Here is a 22,807-nt window from a genome sequence, read left to right as displayed (position 1 = left end):
CTCTGAAGTCTCATAAACTTGAAAGCAAAGTTAAAATAAGCAAGGTTTAAAATGTGTAAAGCAGAATATTAACGAACAGCAAGTGGGTGGTGTTCTGCATCCCCCCCCTCCTTGTGAGATAACTTAAAGGATGGAGGTGGGGAACTGCCTTCAGCATGGGGATCCACCAAAATAAAGCTGGAGGAGTAAATGGTGTTATTGCTTAGGCAGGAAAGCTGTGCTTTGCCAAGTGGGAAAGGAGGAACTGCTCGAATCCACCTCAATTTCTTCCCAGGCTGTTCTCCTAATGGCAGTGCAGGATGTGAAGATCCCTTAAGATAAAGATGAGGTGCTGGGTGGTGGTGTTGCTCTGTGCAAACCTGTCATACAGCTGCTCAGCACTGTTATTTGTACAGCTCCACTAGTGCCATGCAGGAGGAGCTCCCTGCAGGTGTCTCTGCACAAAGGGGTGTTTAACTTGTCTTTGTGCTGGAGGTAACATTAATCACTGCTTGGGTTTGTCTCTGTCAGATCATCGGGCTTTGTTGTGCTGGAGAATACACGTGGGGCTGCTTCTTGCTTGCAGCACTTTTGCTAGGGCTGCGTGAGCCCTGCTTGGTGCTGTGAGCACCTTCAGTGGCACACAGAGCTCCGTTCTGGGGTCTGAGCTCTGCTGAAGTCCTTATAGTGCCCTCAGACTCGGGTAGGAAGGATGCAGGGGATGTGTACATCCTTTATTTTTCTCCTTGGGTCCTCTGGCTGCTGTGGTTGCGCTGTTCCTGCTGTGAACGGCAGCTTTCCTTTGCCAATTTTCTTCCCCTCCTGTCTGTAAATAAAAGCAGAAATAGCAATAGGAAGGACTTGGTTCTGCCAGATGGTTGGAAGTGCTCTGAAAAAGAGCGGGCGATTACAGATGTCACTGTTTGCTTGTAGTGTTTGGGATCTGCAGGCTGGGTAGGGTGGTCCATTTGGGTGCACGAGTCTAAAAACAGAAGTCCCAAAGCAGAAGATGGAAGGGCCCTGTGAAGGCCCTTCTGTTCCTGGGAAAGCTAAAACTGCATTTCCCTTTGAGGGCTTTCTTCCCTTCCGTGAGGCTTCCAGATCTCCATCAACCAGATGCTGCTCGCTCCTCAAGTCCTGGGGATGGGGGGAGGGATTGAATAATCTTTGTAGTGCTAGTTTTCTTTATTAATAAAGGTTTGCATTTTGCTTCTTGAATGCAGCCAGAAGCCGTGATGACTTTGTGTGGAATGTTCTTTATTCTCCCCTCCCTAAAAGACATCAGCAGTTGGAGAGCCGCTCCTCTCTGGAGCTCGAGAAAAGTGCTGCTTTGAATAAGAGCTCTTTGCATTGGAAGCTGCACCTCAGAGAGAGATGCTTTATTTCCCCTGGTGTTTATGGCCATGTAAAATACTCTGTAGTCTCCAATTCTGCAAAGTCTCAATTGCAGTGTGTGGAGGAGCGATTTATTCCTAACAGCTCAGCCTAATGTGTGCTGTAGTGATTTTTAACAGGAGCTGGACCTGTCTTAATGTTTTGCTGCAGAAAATCTAAGAAGCATTAGGAGTGCTGAGCAGCCAACGTGATGACTTCTGCTCGGGGCTGTGCAGAGCTCAGTGTGTTTTATCATAGAATCATAGAATGGCCTGGGTTGCAAAGGACCACAGCGCTCATCCAGTTCCAACCCCCTGCTGTGTGCAGGGTCACCAACCAGCAGCCCAGGCTGCCCAGAGCCACATCCAGCCTGGCCTTGGATGCCTGCAGGGATGGGGCATCCACAACCTCCTTGGGCAACCTGTTCCAGTGCATCACACAAAGCAGTTGTTTTTGTGCTGTGAAAAGGAGGGTTTGGAGGTGAAATGTGTGTAGGGTGAGGCCGGTGTCACAGCTCAGCCAATTTGGAAGCAAATCGTGACACCTTCTGCATGAGCACAGCCCCTGAGCAGCAGATCCCTTCTGTAATGTTTGCTCTGCCTATGCACAGTCTGGTTGAGTTCTCAGTGTGTTTATGGAAGCAGTTGCTAAGAGGATTAATTTAAAGCAGAAGATAACTTTTCATTAGTTTTATGCGGCTTAAATAGTGGAAATGAGTTCATATTGGGTGGCTCTAGGAAAATAGCAGAGGGTTGCTGTCCAAAACGGACAAGCAGGCTGCATTTAACTGCGTGTTGACACTTAGCCATGTCAATAAAATAACTTTAATTTGCAGGTCACTGGGCTTTTTGTATTCTTTTAGGGCCGCTGCCTATCCAGATGTATCGACCCGCTCCCATTTGAAGCTCTGAGTACCGTCCTTCTGCATCCTGCCCATTCCCAGTGCTGTGAAGTGGGGTGAATGGCTCTGGGAGGAGCGAGGGTTAATGGCTGTGCTGGGCTCAGATGTTGCTCCCCACTTCCCTGCCCCTTCTGCTGAAGCATTAGCGGTCCAGCCCAACAAGTCCCCAGGGCCTCATCTCCCTTCTCCACTCGTACCAAATTAATTAGACCAGCACAGCAAAACGAACCCTTCCCTAACGCTCTCCGCTCTGCAGATGCAATTACGCCCTTCTACAGAGTTTATTTTAGATATTCCAATTAGGAGAGGAAGCCGTGCTCGTGTGTGCTGTCTGGTGTAACTGTTGCTGTCTGGCTGGTAAATACATCATTAAATTCTGCTTTCAGGGGAAATGCTTGTCCTAGTGGAGCACCTGCCTGTGAGTGCACCAGGTCCGTGCAGGGATGGGGAGAGGCTGCTTCTGAGCATAGCTGGGTTTCACAGCTCACAAATTCCAGTTGACTTTTTTTCTTTCTTTCCTGAAGTGAGTGTAAATCGAAGCATCCCAAGTGTCCGCGTTTCTACTGGAGTATTTAAACAGGGCGTTTCTTTGTGGTAGGCTGTGATACGTTCTTGATAGCACGTGTTGTCGTAGTATCAGTAGGGTTGGGAAAGAGCAGCAGGATCACCTGGTCTGAGCATCCATCCACCCCACCATACCCAAACGAAGACTCACCTTGTGTGCTAAGTCAAAGCTTTAGGCTGTTTGGCCAAAAACATTGGAGACTTTAAGCAAGAAGGGCAGCTTTGGGCAGCCTGGTCTTCTCATGGTTGGCAACCCTGCACATAGCAGGGGGGTTGAAACTAGGTGATCATTATGATCCTTTTCAATCCAGGCCATTCTATGAACTTCACCTCTCTGTTTCCACTCAGGATTAATATCAGGGCAGGGCATCTGCTGGGCTGATGCATCCCTCAGGTCCCTTTTTTTAAACGTAGGTGAGGTTTCTAAGCCCATCTCTAGCCTTGTTGATGCCAGCACTGAATACAGCCCTGCTGTGCTAATTGCAGCAGACAGGCAAGTGTTACAGGCTGGAAAGAGCAAGACAGGTATCAGATTAGAAAGTTGTGTTGATCTTGTTACATCCCCAATGTATTAATATAATGAATAACAGACATATCTAGAGCCTTATTTCCCATAATCTGTGGGCTCTGTTCTCATTGCTGGTTCTTTCAAGCTGGAGGGATCAACCTTTTTTCAGCAGCTTTACCCACGTTTTTACCTTCTGTAGCCCGTTTTCATCACACACCGAGCACATTGGGTTGGGCACAAAGCTCCCCACTGTTTCCTTCATTTTAGGACTCCCCTGGATGAAAGGTCATGGATGGGGATGTGCCCAGCTCCATGCCTGGAGCACGTGCTGCGATGGCTGACGTTGGATACAAACACGCCTTTGAAACTTTCAGCACTCAGTCGTTGCATAAAGATGCCTTCAGTTCGTTTTGGCACTGAATCGTTTCACACTTTAGGGAAACTTCACAGCGCAGCATTAATGTTGGCCGGAGTTTCTCATTAAATCCCACTTTGCAAAAAATAACTGGAAATGGAAAGTGATTGCTCTGTCTGTTGTTTTTTTTCCTTTTAGTAGCATGTTTTCTTCCCGTGGTGCAAACTGGGGTAACTGAGAAGCTGTAAAACTGGGCTTCAGTGGCACTTGTCCTCTCCTTCCCAGGAAAAGGCCTCATGCGAGTGGTCTGTGGGGTCAAATCACAGATATAGGGTGTCTGTGTCCTTGGGTTTAGGGGTGGATTTAGGGGCTTTTAGCTTAGCTCAGAGTAGTTAAACTTCAAACCTTTCACTCTTGTAATGAAAAACACAATAAAAAAAGGGCAGACACACTAAAGTGTCCAAATTCATTGTGATAGCAGTGCACAAAGCCCAGCTTCTTAAATAAGAACCTCCATGACCCATCATCACAGCTATGCCAGTGGGCTCCCCATCCTTCCCCTGGTTGAAGCTCATCCTGATTTGTACCTCACATCTATATTAAACGTGATGGTTAACCTTCAGGTTTCCTGTCTGGGCCTCCTAAGCTTTATGAGACTTACCGTTGCTATTCGGTTAATTAATTTCCTTGCAGTGTTGAAGGGGAGAGGAACTGATACTCTGAATGCAAATCACAAAGTGAGCTTTGTGCACTAAGAGAAACAGTGCTAACGCCTACATTTGTGGATGGTTTTCTTTCCCTAATATAGAGAAATGGATTTGGAGCCACGAGGAGAGAGCCAAGTAGGATTTGGGGGCTGAATCTCAAGCCTGCTCAAATTGAAGACTCATGGAAGGACTTTTGCTGATGCAGAATGAGAACCGAGCTGTGTTTTAAGACTTGGAACTCTTCTTTTGAATGTTGAATGCTTTCTGACTGTCTCTGCAGGGAGGAGGAGCTGAAATGCAGGGCCTTCATCCCAGCTGGTCGCTCTCCTTTCCCACTGTCCCTGCACACTGTGAAATGGGCACTTTGTCAGCAGTTTGCCCTGTTTTAATGGATGTGGCCAACAGACACGTGGCTATGGTTCCTTGTACAGAGGGAGGTGGTGGCAGAGACCTCCGTGAAGGCAAAGCACATTGATTGCATCACTGCTCCAAGCCACATCTGTCTTGATGTTTGTTGCTTTATAGAAAGCAATTGAGTTGGACAAGCAAAGCTTGCTGTGCTAAATGCGTGCTGCCTGCTCCCGATTTACTTTTTGGTCTTTACAGAAGAGATCCCAGCAGGGTAAACTGCAGGTCTGAGGTGAGGCTGACATCCCCTGGGTCTCCCCTCTTGTTCTTAAAGATGAGTGTAATGCAGTAGGCTGTGTGTCTGGTGAATGTCCAAAGCAAAAGCTGAGCCACAAGCAAGCAAACAGCAGCAGAACTTGTGAAGCCAGAGGTGCTCTGGTGCTGCGTGCAGCTCCCATGTGCCACCACGATCAGAGAAACATCCAGAGGCCCATTCAAAACACATTGTGAGCTTAATCTTGCACGGTACAACCTAATCTCATATGCAGGTCTGCATCTGCCATCTGCAATGTGAAGAGTAGGGCTCTGGTTTTAATTACTTGTTGAAGAAGAAGCTGGGGGATATCTTTCAGCATCATTACCCGGTGCCATTAAGCTGAGTTTTTGGACCGTTTGTTGTCTGCTTCCAATAATACCATCCCAGTCCCCAGTGTGTCATTTAGGAGCAGTTTCTCACTGAGCCCGCTGGCAACCAGAGGGCTGGCAGCCTGATTTCAGCAAGGACACACAGGTAAATGTGGGCTTGGGCAAAGCCCAGCAAGCTCTTTTCTATTCTGCCAGGACAAACCAGAGCTTCCTGTGTTTCAGCACTGATGTTGATGCTGAACCGTGATCTCTGGATCTTGTCAGGCAGCAGCAAGACTGGACAAATCACGACCCATTAAAGCCTTTCAGCCTCCCAGCATTGCCATCCCGGAGGTATCCAGAACAGCCTTTGCTGCATATCCAATTTCTAAGATTTCTTGCTGACACTTGTATCAAAATGACAGAATTTTGCAATTGTTCCAGGCCATTATGCCCTCCATCAGCAATTTAAAAGGTAAAAGCTGCAACAAATGCAGGGTTATAAATATTTCTCATGGCTGTGTTCTTGCTTTTCAATCGCGCTTTCCCTGTGTGCGCTGTGCTGCTTTGGCTCAGTGGGATGAAGGCGTCGGGAGATGGGTTTGTTCAGCACCTCTGATTCCTGGCAGGTAACCTGGCACTTCTAGCAGGGAGGAAAACAGCACATTTGGTTGTAATTTCTGAGGCTTTGTGAAGGGGAAGCAAATCTAATTGGAAACGGATCACCCCAAATCACGCCTGCGTGGAGAAATGATGCTTGAATAACGCAATGGCAGCTCGTGCAAGCTCTTGCCAGAAAAGTCTGCTGGATGTTGAAAGATTGCATGCCACTGGTCTGATATCAGAGCTTTTGAAATAAGATTTCCTAGGGGGCTTAAAACCAAAAGCATGCAGCATCTGCAGCGAGACAGATGTGTGCCTCGAGCTGGGAGCAGGCCTGCCCCAAATGGCTGCACTGTCAGCTGAGGGTGGGCCAAGATAGCAGTGGGCATGTAGGATCGGGCTCAGATGGGACTCATAACATTGATACAGAGGTCTTGAATTCAATATGCAGATTTGGTTATTGTTTCACAGTAGTCTGCATAGCATAAATGATGTTGGAGTCAGGTATTGCAGGCATCTAATGCAGCTCCTACCCCCTGGTATGTTTCTAAAGTCAAAGCTTGTCTATTCAGCATCTTGGTTTTAATAGTATAAAGGTTTTATGAGCCAGCCCAGACTCGCAGCTCCTGCCCAGGATTCCCTCTCACAGCTCTGGCCCCAGTGCTTGACGTGACAAGAGCTGATTTCCCCACTTGGCTCCCATTGCTCCTCTCAGGGCATACCAGAGCTGTTCTCATCTCTGTCCTGTCAAGAGTTCATCACAGCCCAATTCCTCACCCATCCCAAAGAGCAGAAAAACAATGACTGCTTGGAAAGTTCAGTGTAAGCATATCATTCTGGTGTAACCCTATATACAGTTACGTAATCACCCATTTTCTTTAACAGCAGCTGGATTCTGCGTTACAATTTGATTGTCATGGTTGGGACAGGCCCTGTCCTAAAGCTGCTGGCCAGAAGGTTTTGAATTTTCTTTGCTGCAAGCTCAGTGCGTGGGAAGGCGTCTGATTTCTTGATCAGCTACAATAATATATGTATTTTTTTTTTACCTATGGTTATGTTTCATGCATGATGAAGCATGAGCCCTGGTGAGGCAAATAGGAGCTTAGGACTTCAAGTCAGGAGCAAAAGCTGAATGATTCCTGTTTATTCTTGAAACCGACCTCCCTGATGGAGCTGTGCCTCTTCCAGCGAGAGGAGAAATGAGCTGGGCTTAATGAGTGCAGCAGGGGACTCTGCTAAGGGTGACAGACATGGGCAGATGGAGCAGTGCCTCTGAGCCCCTGCAGCCTCAGACCTTGTGTCTCGTTCAGTCCGAGCCAGGATTTGGCAGTGTGCTGCTAATGTGCCTCAGAGACAGCCCAGTGCTGCTCTAACCCTGCCTTGTGTGGGAGAGGCTGAAAGAAGCCTCTTTGTTTTTGGTCTCTAAGGGATGTGGATAACCATGCAGGTCTGTCCTGGTCCATGAAGGCGTAGCACGCTGCTGCTGTCCTGCCATGCAGCACAAAAGCAGCCAGGGAGGGGTTTTCGTGTGACCAAGTGCTGATTTGGGAGAACCCAAGGGTATCTGTCAGCCCAGGTTTTTCCAGGATGAGTAGGGATGCAAATTCTCTTCTTTATTTAGCAAACAGAGCTGCTTCCCTCACTTCCTAACACTAAGAATGTGGCAGGTTCCTCAGAGCAGTGCTGTCCTTCACCCAGAATTTCCCTCTCTCAGAGCTGGTGAAGACTTACGCCTTCAAAAAGGATCAGGCCCATCTGCTTTTCCCAGAGCTTGTGCTACTCCGTAGCAGATTTCTTCCTTAAAGACATCCTACGAGATCCATCTCTGAAGTATAATCAGCATGGAGAACTGAAGTAAGAGTTTCTAAATCCTCAGTACCAAGTGTGGTGGGTTTGCACCCCGGCTGCACTTGTTGCATTCGATGGATTTTGGCAGCCCTGGGGCTGTGTGGGCTGTGAAAGGCAGATCTGCAAACACCTCTGATAGAAAGGCTGGGGCAATTGGGTGAAGCCTTTCCCTTCCCTCTGCTGGTTTTCCCCTTGGGAGCTTTGCCTGCAGACCCGGGAGGACTTCACAAAGAGGGGAAATGCTGTCCCTGGCTGCAGCCGGCTGCTTTCTTTGGGAAGTCACAGCTTCCTTCCTCCCATTTACAGCCCCTGTGCATCGCAGTGGCAGCACAGCCCTGCCAGCTCCCTGGCATGCTTGCAGCAAACCTTCCTGGCCCTGCTGCCAGGGATGGCTCAGCTTCCCTCCGAGCTCAGGGAAAGTCATGGATGCCATCAGAACGTGGCCCCCTAGGACACGAGGGTTGTGTTTTCATTCCCCTATCCTAAACCATGAGGCATTACCCCGTTCCCTCTTCCAGCCCTGCGTTATCATCTTGGATTCATCAGACACCTGATGAGGGTTTTGTTCTGGATTTTTCAATTTCATTTCTCGCTTTTCTCTGAAGGAGCACATGTAGTGGGTGAAGTGAGCCTGCTGGCCCAGCCTGCAGCAGCCCCTGAGGGTTTGGGGTCAGCAGAACCCCCATAGGATGCAACAGGTTGGGCTTCTGCAGCTCTTACAACGCTGGATTTTCAGGCTGGATATTAGGAAATACTACTTCTCTGAAAGAGTGGTCAGGCACTGGAATGGGCTGTCCAGGGAGGTGGTGGAGTCACCGACCCTGGAGGTGTTCAAGGAACGTTTGGATGTTGTGTTGAGGGATATGGTTTAGCGAGAACCATTGGTGATAGGTGGATGGTTGGACTGGATGATCTTATAGGTCTTTTCCAACCTTAGTGATTCTGTGATTCTGGCTTGTCCTACACGGGGACTTTCCCCTGTGTTTTCTCTATATGCATGTCAGTGCATTTCTTCTGCATCTCTGAGTAACGTGGATTTAATCATTTGATGCTACGCTGCGTCTCTCATTCTTCCCACGTCCTCAGAACATCAGCCACCTCGGCAGTGCTTGCCCTCAGTCCCTCCTTGTTTCGGTAATTGATGCTTTGTAGGGAACCCAGGGGCTTTGCTTAATGTTCCTGCTGACTCTGGCTCAGGAATGACTTCCAGCAGTACTTGTATCTATAACAGAGCTTTGTGACTTCGGTGAATTTAATAGGTTACTCTGGGACCCCCCACTATTGCTTTTTTTTGTTTGTTTTAAATTGATTTTACAATGTTATGCATATTTGGGCATCTGTTTCAGAACCTCTGGATTGTTCTCTGAGAGACCTCTCTGAAAGCCCACACGTTGTGAACAGCAGCAGCTCCCATAGCTGCCCAGAGCTCTTTGCTCACCCTACCTGTGCAGGAGCAAGGAGTGGGCAAGGGCTGTACCAGGTTCCTCCTGTTCAAAGCAGATGCTCCTAATGATTGTGTGCTGTCCCTGGAGGATGAGACTTCAGTGACATCTTGAGAGCTGATGCTCCTTGTTGGGAAGCACCTTGGCTTGCCTCTCCTGCTCTTCCCAGTGACCAGCAATTGGTGTTTGCTGGAGGAGATGATTGCTATCCCTCAGGTGCTCTCCTAGGGTTAATAAGGGCTTGTGGGTGGAGGTGAGGAGACAAGCTGTGGTGAGGTCAGTGCTTATCGGTGTTTCGGGCTCATTAATCAGTCTTGCTAAGTGGAATTTGCCCAGCCTGCGAGGCTCTGAAACGGGGAGAAATAATAGCACTAAATTGTTTGAAAAATAATTTTGTTCTCCACTTCTCAGTAGATAAATCTGCTGTCCAACAACCTGAAATTTAATCTGTCCATCTAAAGTAATTGATGAGCCGCGACTTGAATCCAAATGTGAATGGGAGGGGAGATTTTCTGCAGAGATGCTTTTGTATCACTTCTGCAGCTGCTGCTTTCTGCTAGAGACAATGGGATGGAGCAGGGGAGCACCAGAGCTGCAGAAGGTGCAGGGCTGCTGTTTGGAGCAGGACATGAGCTTCCATTGTGCTTGTGGCTTTAATTACTGCTCCCAGAATTCATTGGTAAAGCCTTGATGTGGAGAAGAGCTAGACCAGGCAGAGACATTTGGAGAGATAAGGAGGTAAAGGTCATGGTTTAATGAGCGCAGGGTTCTGGTAGCTCCAGCCTTATGGATCCTGATGGGTACTTGGATGCTTTTAGACTTTCTCAGTGCTTTTGACTTTGATACAAGCAAAGGGAGTGTCAACAGCTCTGTGCTTCAGCTGGCTGCAGGCCTGCTTGTGCATGCACCTACGTGGCACTTATCTGGGCTTCGTCACTCCCGTTGTCCCTCCAAGTGTTAGAGCAGCACGTGGGGAACTCAGCATGACTCAAAGTCAGCCTTTTGTTTTCTTAAGAGGTTTAGACTGCTGCATACCCGTTTCACCACTGATGATTGCAAATTCCATATTTTCTCAATGAGAGCTTTTTCCTTTCCTCGTTTGTGACGGCTGTGATAAGCAGATGCTCACAGCTCCCCGTTGAGGGCTTTCTTTTCGCCTGGTGTGTTTGGGCTGTGTTGGAAGTCAGATAAGAGGAAATCTGACATCACGGTCAGGAAGTGCTAAAGAAAGTCACTTTCGTCATTCGGCAGTGGGTTATCTACAACGGTAAAGCTGCAGCATTCCTTGCATGCTGCAGGGCCCATTTAAAGCCCACGACTTTGGATGAGGTTCAGCAGCGTGGCTCTGTGCCCGCTCACCCAGAGTTATTGTACGTGGCTCCAGAGCACTAACCCAGCCCTGCAATCACTGCTTCCCAAAGAGACCAGCTCTGAAAAGCTGTGAGCTTTCCCGTGATCCCACACCAACGAACCACCTGCCCCACTTTTTCCTTTCCCTAAATTCTATCATTCGGTTTCTCTCAGGGATCCCAAGCCTTTCACCAGGCCTGCACCAGCCCGAATGTAGGAACTGGGGTCTGCTGATGAGCATCTTCCAAATGCTACCCTGAGCTGTTTGGTTGCTGAGCAGACACTGCAGTGTTCACAGGCTTCATCCCAGAAGCTGCTGAGGAACTTCTGTGCACAGGGCCGCTGTCATCCCATGATGTGATGCTGAGATTGCACTCGCTGAGTTTCTGCAGGGCTGGTGGGCAGTTTGCTTACTTCTCTGCAATGCAGTGTGCTGAAAAATAAGCAAATCTGTTCTGAAACTGAGTGTGTGCAGGTGTTGGGGGCCCTTCTGCAGCCAGCATGGCTCGGGGGCTGTGGTTGCTGCTCATTACCACCCTCAGTAGCGATGCAGGGTATTTTGTTTCTCCAGATGTTTCTCGCTCCCACTGCTGGGCCTTTGCAGTGTCTTTAAACAGATGATGGGGCTCTTCTGTGATGCTTGTCATCTCTTCCTGTGTGAGCTCAGTAGCTGGCTGTGTGCACACGGTGTCTTTCTCCTGCTAACTCAGCAGCTGGTGGCCTCATGGCTTCCAGGTTGGAATTGGGTGAGCAAAGACACTTGGACACAGCCCACGCTGGAAAAAGTATTTGGTTCTGTCCTTCCTTAGCAGGGACAACCCAGGGTTGGGAGCCCTGCTGTGGTTTGCTGGCATGCTGTTGGAAATGGTCAGGATGAGGCATTTCGTTGCCTTGGACGTGCAGTCTCTGAGATCTCTCAGAAAGGAGGCAGTGTGAAGTTGGAGCTTTTTGTGGATTTGAATCAAAAATGCATTATGTGGAAGGTACAGGATCTCACATCCTTCACCTCCAGCTCAGCTGAACACCAACTCTGTGCAAGTCAATCTGAAGAAAGCCCTTCAGCCATCCCTTCTCCCCAAGCTCTGGGACCTGCAGGGAGTGCTCTGCTGAGAAATGCCCTGTGCTGTGTGCAGTTGTGGCTGTAACCTGTGCCAATCACATTCAGAACTGGAGGCTGAAAAGGATTTAAAGTAAACACTTGCTTTGAAATCTGAAATCAATGGGGCTGCCATGTGAGAGCAGTCATAGGCCTGCTGCAAGTAACTGGTGTGCACAGGATGTGAATTCCTGCAGGCACCCAAAAGACAAAGTTGTTTCCTAACCCGTATGAGCAAGAAGCTGTAAAGCAGTTCCAAAAACCCTCTCTGTCTAGACAGGTTATATTTACGGCAGCATATATGTGAAATAGAGGAATGCCCCAGAAAAACAGAATTGTTTTCAGTTTCTGCCTCTGGTGCTTGTTTGTCTAATGAGAGCACTGATGTGATGGCTGTGCCCGGTGCTGGGAGCTCAGCTTCACGTGGAAGGGCTGAAGGGGAGGAAGGGTGATGGGGTGTGGGTGAATCCATGTGTTGGGATTGAGGTGGTCCTGCAAATCCATTACCACCGACCTGAAGCATCATCCTAAAGGCAGTGATGCTGACGTGCTGCAGTTGTGCTTACAGATGTAATGAGTACAAGTTGTGCAGGGAGCTGCCAGCAGTAGTGTGTTGGAAATGGTTAAAAGCTCAGCGCTGGGCTTCTGTAGCCCCTCAGCTGTAATTTATATTTGGGTTAAGGCTTGAAAGGGAAACATTCTGGCTTGAGTTTTCCAGCCTTTCCGCAGTGTTACCTTATGTTTGAACTGTGAAAGTTGTTTTTCAAAAGGGTGTTTGTTTCTGGTGTGCAGCTGAGAACACAGAAGTCCTATCAGGGCACCAGGAGCCGACTTCTCCAGGAACAACAAATAAACCAACGCAGCGTTTTTCAGTGCAAGTCCCCAAGTTCCTATTAACTTGTCTCACACGTGAATTTAGCTGGGGGAAATCGTTCAAATCTGTGCCCATCTCACTTATTTTTTTTTTTCTCCCTTTTCTATTTTCCTTTCCCTCAGTTCCTCTGCTTGAAGAACATCCGAACCTTCCTAAAAGTGTGTCACGACAAGTTTGGGTTAAGAAACAGCGATCTGTTTGACCCCTTCGACCTGTTTGATGTGCGGGACTTTGGCAAGGTAAGAACACAGCCTGGGGGGCGGGAGGGCTCAGTGCTGCTGCAGCTCTGCAGGTTTATGCCATGGTGTCATGAATGTGGGAAGGCTTTGTGATTTTTCTGAGCAAATCTGTGCCTTAACCCATGCGTCTGCCTTGCTTGGATATTTGGGGGCTGATTCTGCTGTGTATTGGTGAATTAGGGGAGCAAGCACTCGAGCTTTGTTCAGATTGCAGAGCCTCTGGGATCAGCCTGTAAGTCTATGGGAGATGGCTTTTTTTGGGGGGATGTGCTTCAGATTTTCCCAGGTGTGTGTGTGCAAATCGTGCACTGTCCACCCCAGCTGCTGCCTCTACCACGAGCAGAACAGCCATACCGAAATCACTGCCAGCTCTGTGATGGGGTGGGGGGAGTTTCTGAAGTGGTCAGAAAGTTTCATGTCAAGGCAAAATTAGAAGCAAATTGTCTGTGAAAAATGCATGTGGAGGGTTCCCCCCCCCTCGTAACCCCCACTGGGTGCTGGCTCTGTTGGTGCTGTGTCACCCAGACAGGGGGATCGAGTGCATCCTGGTGTTGTGCTGCAGCTAATGGGCAGCACTGAGTGCTGTAGGAGCCCCAGCTGTGAGGGAGGAACATCCTGCGTGGTTCTGATAAGAGCCTGTTGTTCTGCTCCTTTTGCTTCTGACATGTAAGGCATCAGGAGAGCACTGTTACTCTGACGGATTTGGGGCTCGGGGAAGCTATTACATGGGATAATTGCTATATTCTGCGGTGGAAAAGGTGTGAAAAGATTTATTAAAGCTCTCTATTGTTTTACCTCCTTGGAGCTGCCAGGCATAAGCTGCTCGAAGGCGTCTTCTCCTCCGATTATCCAGAGCGTAGATTTTCACTGCTGATGGGGATGTATTATTTGATATTTATTGCCTAATTTATTTCTGGACCATTATCTGGAATGTGCAATCACAGGGGCTTGTTTTATGAGTTTTTTAATTTATGAAATACAAGGCAGCTCTTGTTGCTCTGGGAATAGGAATGCACAGAGGGAACCTTTTGGGCTGGGGAAAGAAGCGCCGCTAATTAAAACGCTGCTTTATTGTCACGTTTCTCTCGCTCTGTGCTGCTTCACGTCACCATAGGAGCCCACTAGCAGAGCCTGGTGGGATGCAACTCCTGGAACGTGTCAGCTGAGCACAGCTTTGTTTCCTTTGTGTCCTGGTTTAGCTTCTCCTGACTCCTCCTGTTTACTTTTCGGAGGTCATGGAGGACTTTGCAGCCTTTGGTCCGTAGCAGGGGAAGGAGATGATGTGCTGTTCGCTTTTAACCCGTAACAGTGCCGCTTTTGTTGGTTTTTGAGAGGCTTTGGAAAGGAAAAAAACTTACCACAAACTTCAGAGAGACCCAAGTGTACTTGGTGGTTGGGATTGTGCTCGCTTTAATGCGCCTTATCATCTTCAAACAACCTCACGTGGTTTGCGAGGCGCAGGTTCTGCACACTGAAATCTCTTTCTGCTGTGGCTGTCATGAGTTCGGTGGGACGTCAGCTGCCCTGAGTCCCTCTCAGAATGTCCCCATTGTCTTTGCCACCTTTCATTCCCACTCGATCCTCAGATCTGTGTTCAACAGCGGCAAAGCAAATAAACAGGGAAAAATCTGCAGCTGGCCGCAGCGCCTTTCCGCTTGGAGCCGCAGTCCTGTGAGCAAAAGGAGCCTTCAATTCCCGTTCCCACTGGCCAAGGGCAGACTTCACACACAAAAAATCCTCCCCCAAGCCATTCATTACTTAGACCAGTAGTGCGTTTTGGCCTGTGAGACACTTTGGCTGTATTAGAGACTTTCGGAGCGGCGCGTAGGAATTAAGGGCTGTTTAATTACATAGGGAGCAGTGCTGGGTGGTTCCTTTCTGAGGGCTTGAAAGCAGTTATTTCTCTCCTCCAGACCTGAAGGCTGGTTAGACAGCATCACCGCGACAGCACTCGGGCTTGCTGAAGTGCAAACAATGTGGCAGTGGGGACTCTCATCCCTCTTTGGGCTTTAAGCTCAGGAAGTCGCTGCTTCCTTGCTGCCAGCAGGACAACAGCTGGAGAAATGGGATCGCTGGCCATGTGGGCTGCTCCAACCCAAATCCCCACGGGGCTGAAAAGATCCATCTCAGCCTTCGTGGGATGTTGGGTAATTGGCAAGCGCGGGCTTCTGCGGAATGGATGTGTCATGGTTCTTGTAATTGGGGCTGCAGTGTTTCCCACTTACCCCAGGGAGCTGAAGAGCCAATAGCTGCTCACAGCCAATATTTTCCTGATGTCCAGTTGTTTGGCAAGCCCTCTGTCGCAAGGGGAGGGCTGTGCTTCACAGTATAGGTTGCCAAAAGTGACCTGCAGTGCTGACAGCCCACGTTTCCAGTTTGTAGACGCCTTAAAAGAGCAATTTGTTTGAAAGAATATGTTGTTTTCTACAAGTCGTATCCCAGCTTTGCTTGGGTTTGAATCCTTTTTCCTTGAAAGGAGCTCAAAAACCATCATCCACAATAGGATGTATGAAAGTGTACGTATGAAACTGCTCTATGGTTGCATCGACTGCAGGACGAGGTGGCACAGCTATGTCTGAAATGAGGGTCTGGCATTGCAGGGCTGCTGTGCTCAGCCCCTGCTAACACAGCCCAGCTCCTGGAAGAGAAATGAAATGAAATAAAGCCTCAATGCTCATGTACAGCGTGGTGCTGCGCTGCACTTCATGCACATTTAATAGCAGCAATGATATAAAACACAACTCTTATTGGACTTGCTAATTTATTGGCACCGACTACGATGAGATAAAATGTACATAAATATGGATTAAACTCTTTATCACTCTATTAGTCAGCATGATAGCAGCAAGGTTCATTAAATGGAGTTACTCATTTTCAATAACTTGCAGTAATGTACCTTTTTTTTTTTTTTTTGGAGAAATATAGTTCAAATATTCATAAACCCACAGAGTGTGCTGTTTATTAGCCTCCCACTCCTCTCTGCTTTCCCGATGTGTGTTTAATTGTCATCACTTTTCTTCAGAAGTTCTTGGACTGCTTGGAATGAAGCTGCACCCCACGTGCTGCGTACGTACATGGAAAGGGACACAGTGCTCACCTTCTTGCAGCCTTTGCACCATCTCAGCCACTCAGTTTTTGCATTGTGGGGTTTGGGTGTGTGTCCAGAGAGGGATCCTATGGAGGCTGATGTGCTGATTGCTGTCTAAGTCGCAATATATGACGTGTGCAGTGGGTAGGATGAGATGAGAGCAGCGTTCCCCAAAAGAAGGGTGTGTGTATTTCTTTTAAGCTCCCATGGGAGCAGCAGTGTAACCAGCCTGCAAAGAGTACATGGAGATGTGTGTGCTGCTGCATGCTTAACTCTGCGTCAGCTTCGATATTGGGATGGAAAAAAAAGCTGGGAGAGGATGAGTTGGTTGTGTGGGTCTGTTTTGGGGTGGCTGGTGCTTTGCCCGTGGTCAGAGCACATGGAGCTCAGAGCTGAGCAGTGCAGGGATGGTTCAGGGAGCTGGTGCAGGACTCAGAGGTTGCAGGCTGCTTCTTGGGTTACAGGCTGGCTCACAGCAGGTGCAGTGCATCCCACAGATGTTTTTGACCCAAGCACTAAAAGCGTGCACAGGAAACCCTGACGCTGAACTTCCCTATAGCAAATAGGGGCAAATTGCTGATCTCTGTGGCTAGCCAAGCGTGCACCAGGTGCTGCATTCTGCTGCACAGACCTGCTGCCACGCTGGCCATTGGAGCTGCGGCTCCAACTGCTGTGAATTTCCCCCAGCACTCTTATGGGAGCTGGAAGCCAAGCTGTGTTGTGCCCTGTGGTGTCCCCTCCTGTCCCAAGCTGGGTGAGAGCAGAGGCTGTGCCCCAGCTCCCCCCCCCCCAACCCGCTGGTGGCCCTCCAGCACCCAGCCCAGCAGAAGCTTCTAGCTGCACAGTGACCAATTAGCTCTGCTTTCTCCCTTTTCTCTCTCCCCTACTTGCAAATCTGCACTGTTTATAGATGCACAGCTTTTCGGTGGAACCGAAAGAGCCAGAAATGTTTGTTCTGGGAAGCTTTGCTTTCTCTCCTCCCCCCGCCCTCCCCGCCCCCCCAACTTCTTGGCTGCTTTCCCCAGTATTTTTCCAAGGGGTCACATTAAGGGGTATTAAGTTTCAGATCAAACAAGCATGGCAGGATCTTTCGTAACTCCCATGGTCTGCATGGGAGAGCTGTTCTCAGAAAGCAGCTGGATGTTGTAACGTGTGAGGAATCCAAGGTATCGATCAGGACATGGATAAATGCATATTCCTAATGTGTATGAAATTGATTTTCCTTTAGTTCCTTCACTTGGCTGAGCTCTCCTTGCAGTCATATTAGACAAGATTGGGGTGAAAATGGTGGTTTTTACTTCGGAAAACCTTGGAGCAGCAAGACATCCACATCTCTGCCTCCACACAGGGTTTTCCTATTGTTTAAAAAATGTCTGGTTGCATTTGACCCCTGCAAGATGTTTTTCCTTTATTATGTCATCGGGCATTTGTGACTTAATGACTTGGTGAAGATCATCGTGAATGAGAGATGTCCCCAGGCAAAGTGAGTCCTTCTATACTCAGTGCTCCGTTGGTGCATCTGGCATCACTTGAGCTCAGCTGTTCTGCGTGCATTGGCAAAAGGAAGGAAATCCAGCCCAGGTCGTGTCATTGAAAGCAGTCCTGGGATAAAAGGAGGTTCTTATTCCATGATGATCCAGGGCTCTGCTGTTTCTTTATTAAAATCTTCCCTATGTTTCCCAAGCTCTTGGAGCTGCAGCATCTGATAGTGAGGCTGTCTCAAGGCCAAACGCTTCAGTTACAAAGAATAATTAACATTTCTTGAAACAGATTAACGTGTGGGTGTAACCCTGTGTAGGCAGAACGCGCCAGAAGCGAAACTCTCAGCCTGAAAGCACTGACACAACCAAATGCCACCAACCTGGGGTAGCTCTGCATCCTCTCCCTATGGAACAGATTTGAGGAAAAAAAGGCAAAAAAAAAAAAAAAGCTTCTGCAGAAAACAAATTCCTCCTGGGCCAAAGGAGAGCGGGCACCAATTAGTGGATCATTGCCCCATGCCTGAAATACCCACTGTGATGGTGGGACCTGCTGCCAGGGGAGGAGACAGCTCTTGTGTGCATAGAGCAGGGGGATCTGTTTGGGGCTCCTCCTCCATCAGCCCTTTGCATTTGGAGGGTCACTTGTTTGAACAGAAACGTTAATGTTTCACAGCAAATCAACATTGCACAAAGCAGGGAAAGAGAGATGGTGTATGGAAAGCTCTGCTGCTTGGCAAAGTGTGGGTTTGGTGAGGTGTGTGTTCAGCTCTCCCAGCAGCTCTTGCCTTTCCAGCACAGCTCTGTGCACCAGGGCTGCTGTCCTCCTGCTGCCAGCAAGGCTCCTCCTTTCCATCCCCCACTCATTCAAGGGAATTAAAAAAAAAAAAAGAAAACAACAAAAAAAAAAACAACAACCCCAGCATCTCAGAGTATTTTGTTCCACTCCTTTAAAATGGGCTGCTTGTTTGTCCTTGGAGCGAGTCCAGTTTTTTTTTTTTTTCTTTCCCTTTTTCCTCCAGAAATGAGATTTCTTCTGCTCTCTCTGTGCTTCCCATGCCCAGTCCCATTGGGTGCAGGGTGGTGGGGGCTGCTAACCTGGGGATGGTGTCATGGACCTGCAGCTGTGTACCCTGGGGCACTGACATGGGTGGTTTGACTCCGTCTGCAGTGCTGGCAGGGAGCAGTGTCCTTTGAATTGGTTTGAAAAGCTTCTCTCAGCATCACAGGTGAGGTCAGGGTAATGGAGACATCTGAAAGCCATCTGCGTGGGCTGTGTAATGCTCTGAACTCATTTGGCCTTTGGGAGAGCTGCCTCTGCCCTTCTAGCTCTTGCAGACTGCCAGGGTTTGAGGTGGGTGAGGAAGAGGAGGGAGGCACGGAGGCTGTGCAAGTGATGATGCTTTGCTGATGAGGTTAATGAGCCTCGGATGGTGATGCTGCAGCAAGTTCATTTATGTTCTCAGTCTTAATGGGGTGTGTGTAAGAGTGGCATTCTCCTCTTCAGCATCATTTTCATCCTACTAATTACATATTAAAGCATAATTGTGGTAGCAAGGAAGCAGCCCTGATGCACCCTGGGTAAAGCTAATGGTGTGGGCACACAGTGGTATTTGTCAGGGTTCTCTATCCCAAGCCTGTCTTTAGGAATTTTAGGAATTTTTGCTCCAGTGTGGAGTTGGTAAATGTTTGCAGTCGTATCTACTGAAGAATAAGGCAGTGTGGGAGAGGCTGGCTTTGGAGACTTCTCCCTGGCTGACAGATGGTGGGGATTTCACAGCCTGTTCCTTAAGTTTTGAAAAAGGTGGTGACTATTTCAGAGGAAGGAGCTTGTGTGCAAATGGGCTGGAAGTAAGGCGTGTATCATGGCCAGCAATTTGCGTGTTCTCCTGGGACTTGGATGCAGCATCCCTTCCCAGTCCACAGCCAGGGCTTCATCCTGCTGCCTTGCTGCTGGCAGGCAGTGTCAAATATCAGGGGGAAAATGAGAAGCCATCACACCATACGTAGAGCTTCCAGTGTTGGTGTGCACTGAGAGCTGGGGATCCTAGAGGATCCCATCTGCAAGCACTGGTTTTGGCAGCAGGATGGGATCATCTTGCAGAGCCCAACCAACCCAAGGTTGGTGCTGGAGCTGTGGTGTGGGAGAGGTGCTTGCAGAGGCACAGTGTGATGCAGTGGGCTCTGGAACATCGCTGCCTTCTGTCCCTACAACATACCTGAGTCTGATGGGTGCAACCGCTCTGCAGTGGCAAAGAGAAATTCCGTCTTCCAAACCAGTGGACTGTAAAGATTATTGAAAAAAAATTGAATATATTTCTCTCATGCGGAAATAGTGCTTTAGTTCCTGTACATAGAGATTTATCAAAAGGACCTCTGTGCTCCAGAAGCAGAGCTGAGATCACAGTTCATTGCAGATGTGAATTGAACTGGCTGAGTCCCACTGCGTAAGAATATGAATAACCATTGTACAGTGGCAGTATATCTTGAACCCTGTGCGTCAGTTCTGCTCTGAGGCTGCCTTTGGAGACGCTAGGTTTTCACAGCAAATTAATTAAGAAGGCTAAAAAAAAAAAAAAAAAAAAAAGGAAAAATAAAACGAACCCAAATTTTCTGGCTCCTGGAAATAACATGAAATTGGCTGTGAGGGTTCTGTGATGTTGGTTGCTGGGGAGCAGCAGCAAATGGAGTCCAGCAGGTCCTGGCGGATGTCAGAGATGGGTCCATGTTTGGCTTTGTTTCCTTTCTCAACTGGGATGTTTGGTTCTATTATAAAAGATGCTGGATGAGAAGCTAATTTTAAGCACTTTGGCTGGGAACTGGGATGCTCCATCCAAGCTAACGCAACTGTTGTGGGTGTGCTGATCTGATTTTGTAGACCTTAGCTGTCAGCTCCTCCTAGGAGATCTGGTTTCTGGACCAAGAGCTCAATGGGATTAGATGTTTATGATGTCTTAGATCACACAGAAAGATTTATTAGTCAGTGGGTGATGCTGTGGTACGGCCTTGAATAGTCTAGAATGGGAAAGACCCATTGACCTCAGTGGTGTTTTTGAGGTAAAGAGGAAAGGCAGGTCAGGGTCACCAGCCCATATTTGATCTAAGTACCAAACTTTATTTAAAAACATACATGCATAGGAAAAGCTACAGTTGGGAAGCAGAAAAACTTTTGGTTAAAATCCAACCTGCAGGGAACCACGCGAAGGCCTCTTGCCTGTAGGCCCCACTGTTTGCTCAGCCCATTTCCTCCATCAGCCAAATCCCAGCACGCTGCCTCCTGCCCGCCCCATCGCCTTTGTTCATAACACTGTTCTAATTACTGGAGTGTGAAGAATTCACTCTTCAAATGCCTCTTGGCAAATTCCATTTGCACATTGATGCCGTTTCCCCACGCCGCAGTCTCGCCATTAGGGCTGGCTGTAGTGGGGCCGTGGTCTGGGATTTCTCTGTCCTTCCTGGGGGCTGGGAAGGAGGATCAGAGGGGTGATCACTTCTCTTGGGCTCCTGTTGGGGTGTGTGTTGGCCGTGTTCTTTCTCCTACTCCAGGCTAGCAGAAAGCATAGTTTTTGGGGATGGCCTTTTGACCTGGCACGTATCTCTACCCCACTGTATCGTGCAAGAATTGAAGTCCACTGAGTAAACTTGGGCACTAGAACAGGGGCCAGTGCTCTGCCATTGGGGCTGTGGGTGCAAGGAGCCAGGAGCAGCTGGAAATGGGCTGCAGGAGTGAGGCTCTGCAGGAAGCCAAGCTTTTAACCCAACCTGGGATGTTTGTGGAGGCATTCTGATGTACATATCCTCTGCTTGCTCATGATAGCTGTCCCTTGAGGAGGGGGCTCAGTACCTTTGTCTGGACCTTTTGGCCCTGGTTCAGAGCAGCAGACTTGTGCACGTCATTTCTAGAGGACTTTTGGTTTTTAAGTGGGTAGGGAGCTCTTGAGTAATGCTTTGGGCTCTTCCTGCAGTTGTGAAGGGCTAAAAACTTAAAAATAAAACTGAAAGCTCAGTTAGCAAGTAATTGCAAGGTTCCTTGGCCTAAGGCTTTAAGAAAAATGCCAAGGAGGAGGTTTTCTCCCTAATGTTAGAGAGTGGGCAGCGTTGGACCATCTCCTGACTCCTTCAGCACTTATGGTAGGTCTGTGAGCTGCTGTGAAATTACAGGTTGCTGCTGTCTGGGTTTCCCTCATCCCCAAGAGTGCCTTGGCAGCACAGGAGCCGGGCCAGCAGGTCCTGGAGAGGAGAGCTAGGATTGATTGCAGAGGTCATCCTCCCCTGGACCCCATGTGGGGCTGCAGCCAGTTTCTGGTATATAAGGAAGTCTAATTGCCCATTATGGGAGTGCTTGATGCACACACCAACCCTCTGTAATGTGCCTCTTCTTGGTCAATGACTCAGGGAAGAGCAGTTATCCTTCAGAGGAGCAGCAGAGCCTGAACCTTCACTTCATTACCGTGCTGTTGTGTCAGCTGTTCTGTTTTAGCCCTGAAAGGGGGAGAACTAGAAAAAAACAGGGGAAGGTTGTGAAGTCCTGCCCCTGGCTGAGCAAAGGAGGATGGTTTGTGGCTGGAGATGCTCAGCGTGGGCTCCAGCAGTTGGCCTAAATGATCTGTCACCTTTTCAACCTTGACAGCCCTATGGCTCTTGCTTTCACCATGACAAAGCCTTTCCCAGCACAAGAGAAAAGCAATGCTGGGAGCCCTGGGAGAAGAAAGTGGCACTGATGGAAAAAGCTTTTGGGCTGCGTGAGGTGGAAGCCTCCCCAGCGCCGTCTGCAGTGGGCACTTTGCTGGCACCTCCTGCTTTCAGGGGTGTTTCTGAAGCTGTGTAAAATGATCAGAGCCTGTTTAATTTCAGCTCCTCCCAGACACTTTTCCGGCTCTGTCTTTGCCACAAATTAGTTTGTAAAAAGGCAGCGATCGATGGAAGTGAGTGGGCACAGATTCTTGTTGGTGAAGCTGTGGGGAGGACAAGTAGATCTTTAGATGTCAGTGGTTTTGCTCAGGTCTATTTCTAGCTGTATTAAATGCATTTTTTTTTACCCTTTTTTCCTAACATAAACGAGTATATGCTAAAACATGGTACACTTAGAGAAAAAGGAAGCACAGCTATCAATCTGTGTGACCCTGCTCAAAGGAAGGTTGGATGAGAGACATTCCTGGTAGTGCCCATTGGGGGTAGCAATGCAATTCAGCCCTCAGGTTTACCTGTGTGTTTAGTAAAGCCGGTCAGAGGAATGATCAGAGATGCAAGATTTGTACAGGGAAAGTTTTCCTTCCTGTATGTTCATCTTCTGGGTGATGCAGCAGGTGTGAAATGGGAGGAGGGTATTTGCATGAGTGCGGAAGCATATCCAAATGATGGCAGGAGGAAGGGGCAATGCAGAAATCGTGGCTGGAACCAAGCTAATGAGGGCTTATCTTGGAGATTAA

At 48.5% G+C, this 22,807-nt stretch overlaps 1 protein-coding gene across 2 annotated transcripts in view; it reads left to right on the top strand.

The window, feature by feature from the left end:
- The window catches only part of VAV2 (vav guanine nucleotide exchange factor 2), a 99,898-nt gene that overhangs the window by 10,204 nt on the left and 66,887 nt on the right, over positions 1 to 22,807 (top strand). For both annotated transcript variants that reach the window (XM_031601817.2, XM_031601816.2), the window contains exon 2: positions 12,696 to 12,812. In XM_031601817.2, the coding sequence (XP_031457677.1) occupies positions 12,696 to 12,812 (117 nt within the window). The remainder of the gene's footprint in view (positions 1 to 12,695; positions 12,813 to 22,807) is intronic.

This window comes from Phasianus colchicus, chromosome 19, assembly GCF_987193195.1.
Source record: "Phasianus colchicus chromosome 19, bPhaCol1.hap1.1, whole genome shotgun sequence".
Lineage (NCBI taxonomy): Eukaryota > Metazoa > Chordata > Aves > Galliformes > Phasianidae > Phasianus > Phasianus colchicus.
This window is presented reverse-complemented; position numbering and strand designations above follow the sequence as displayed.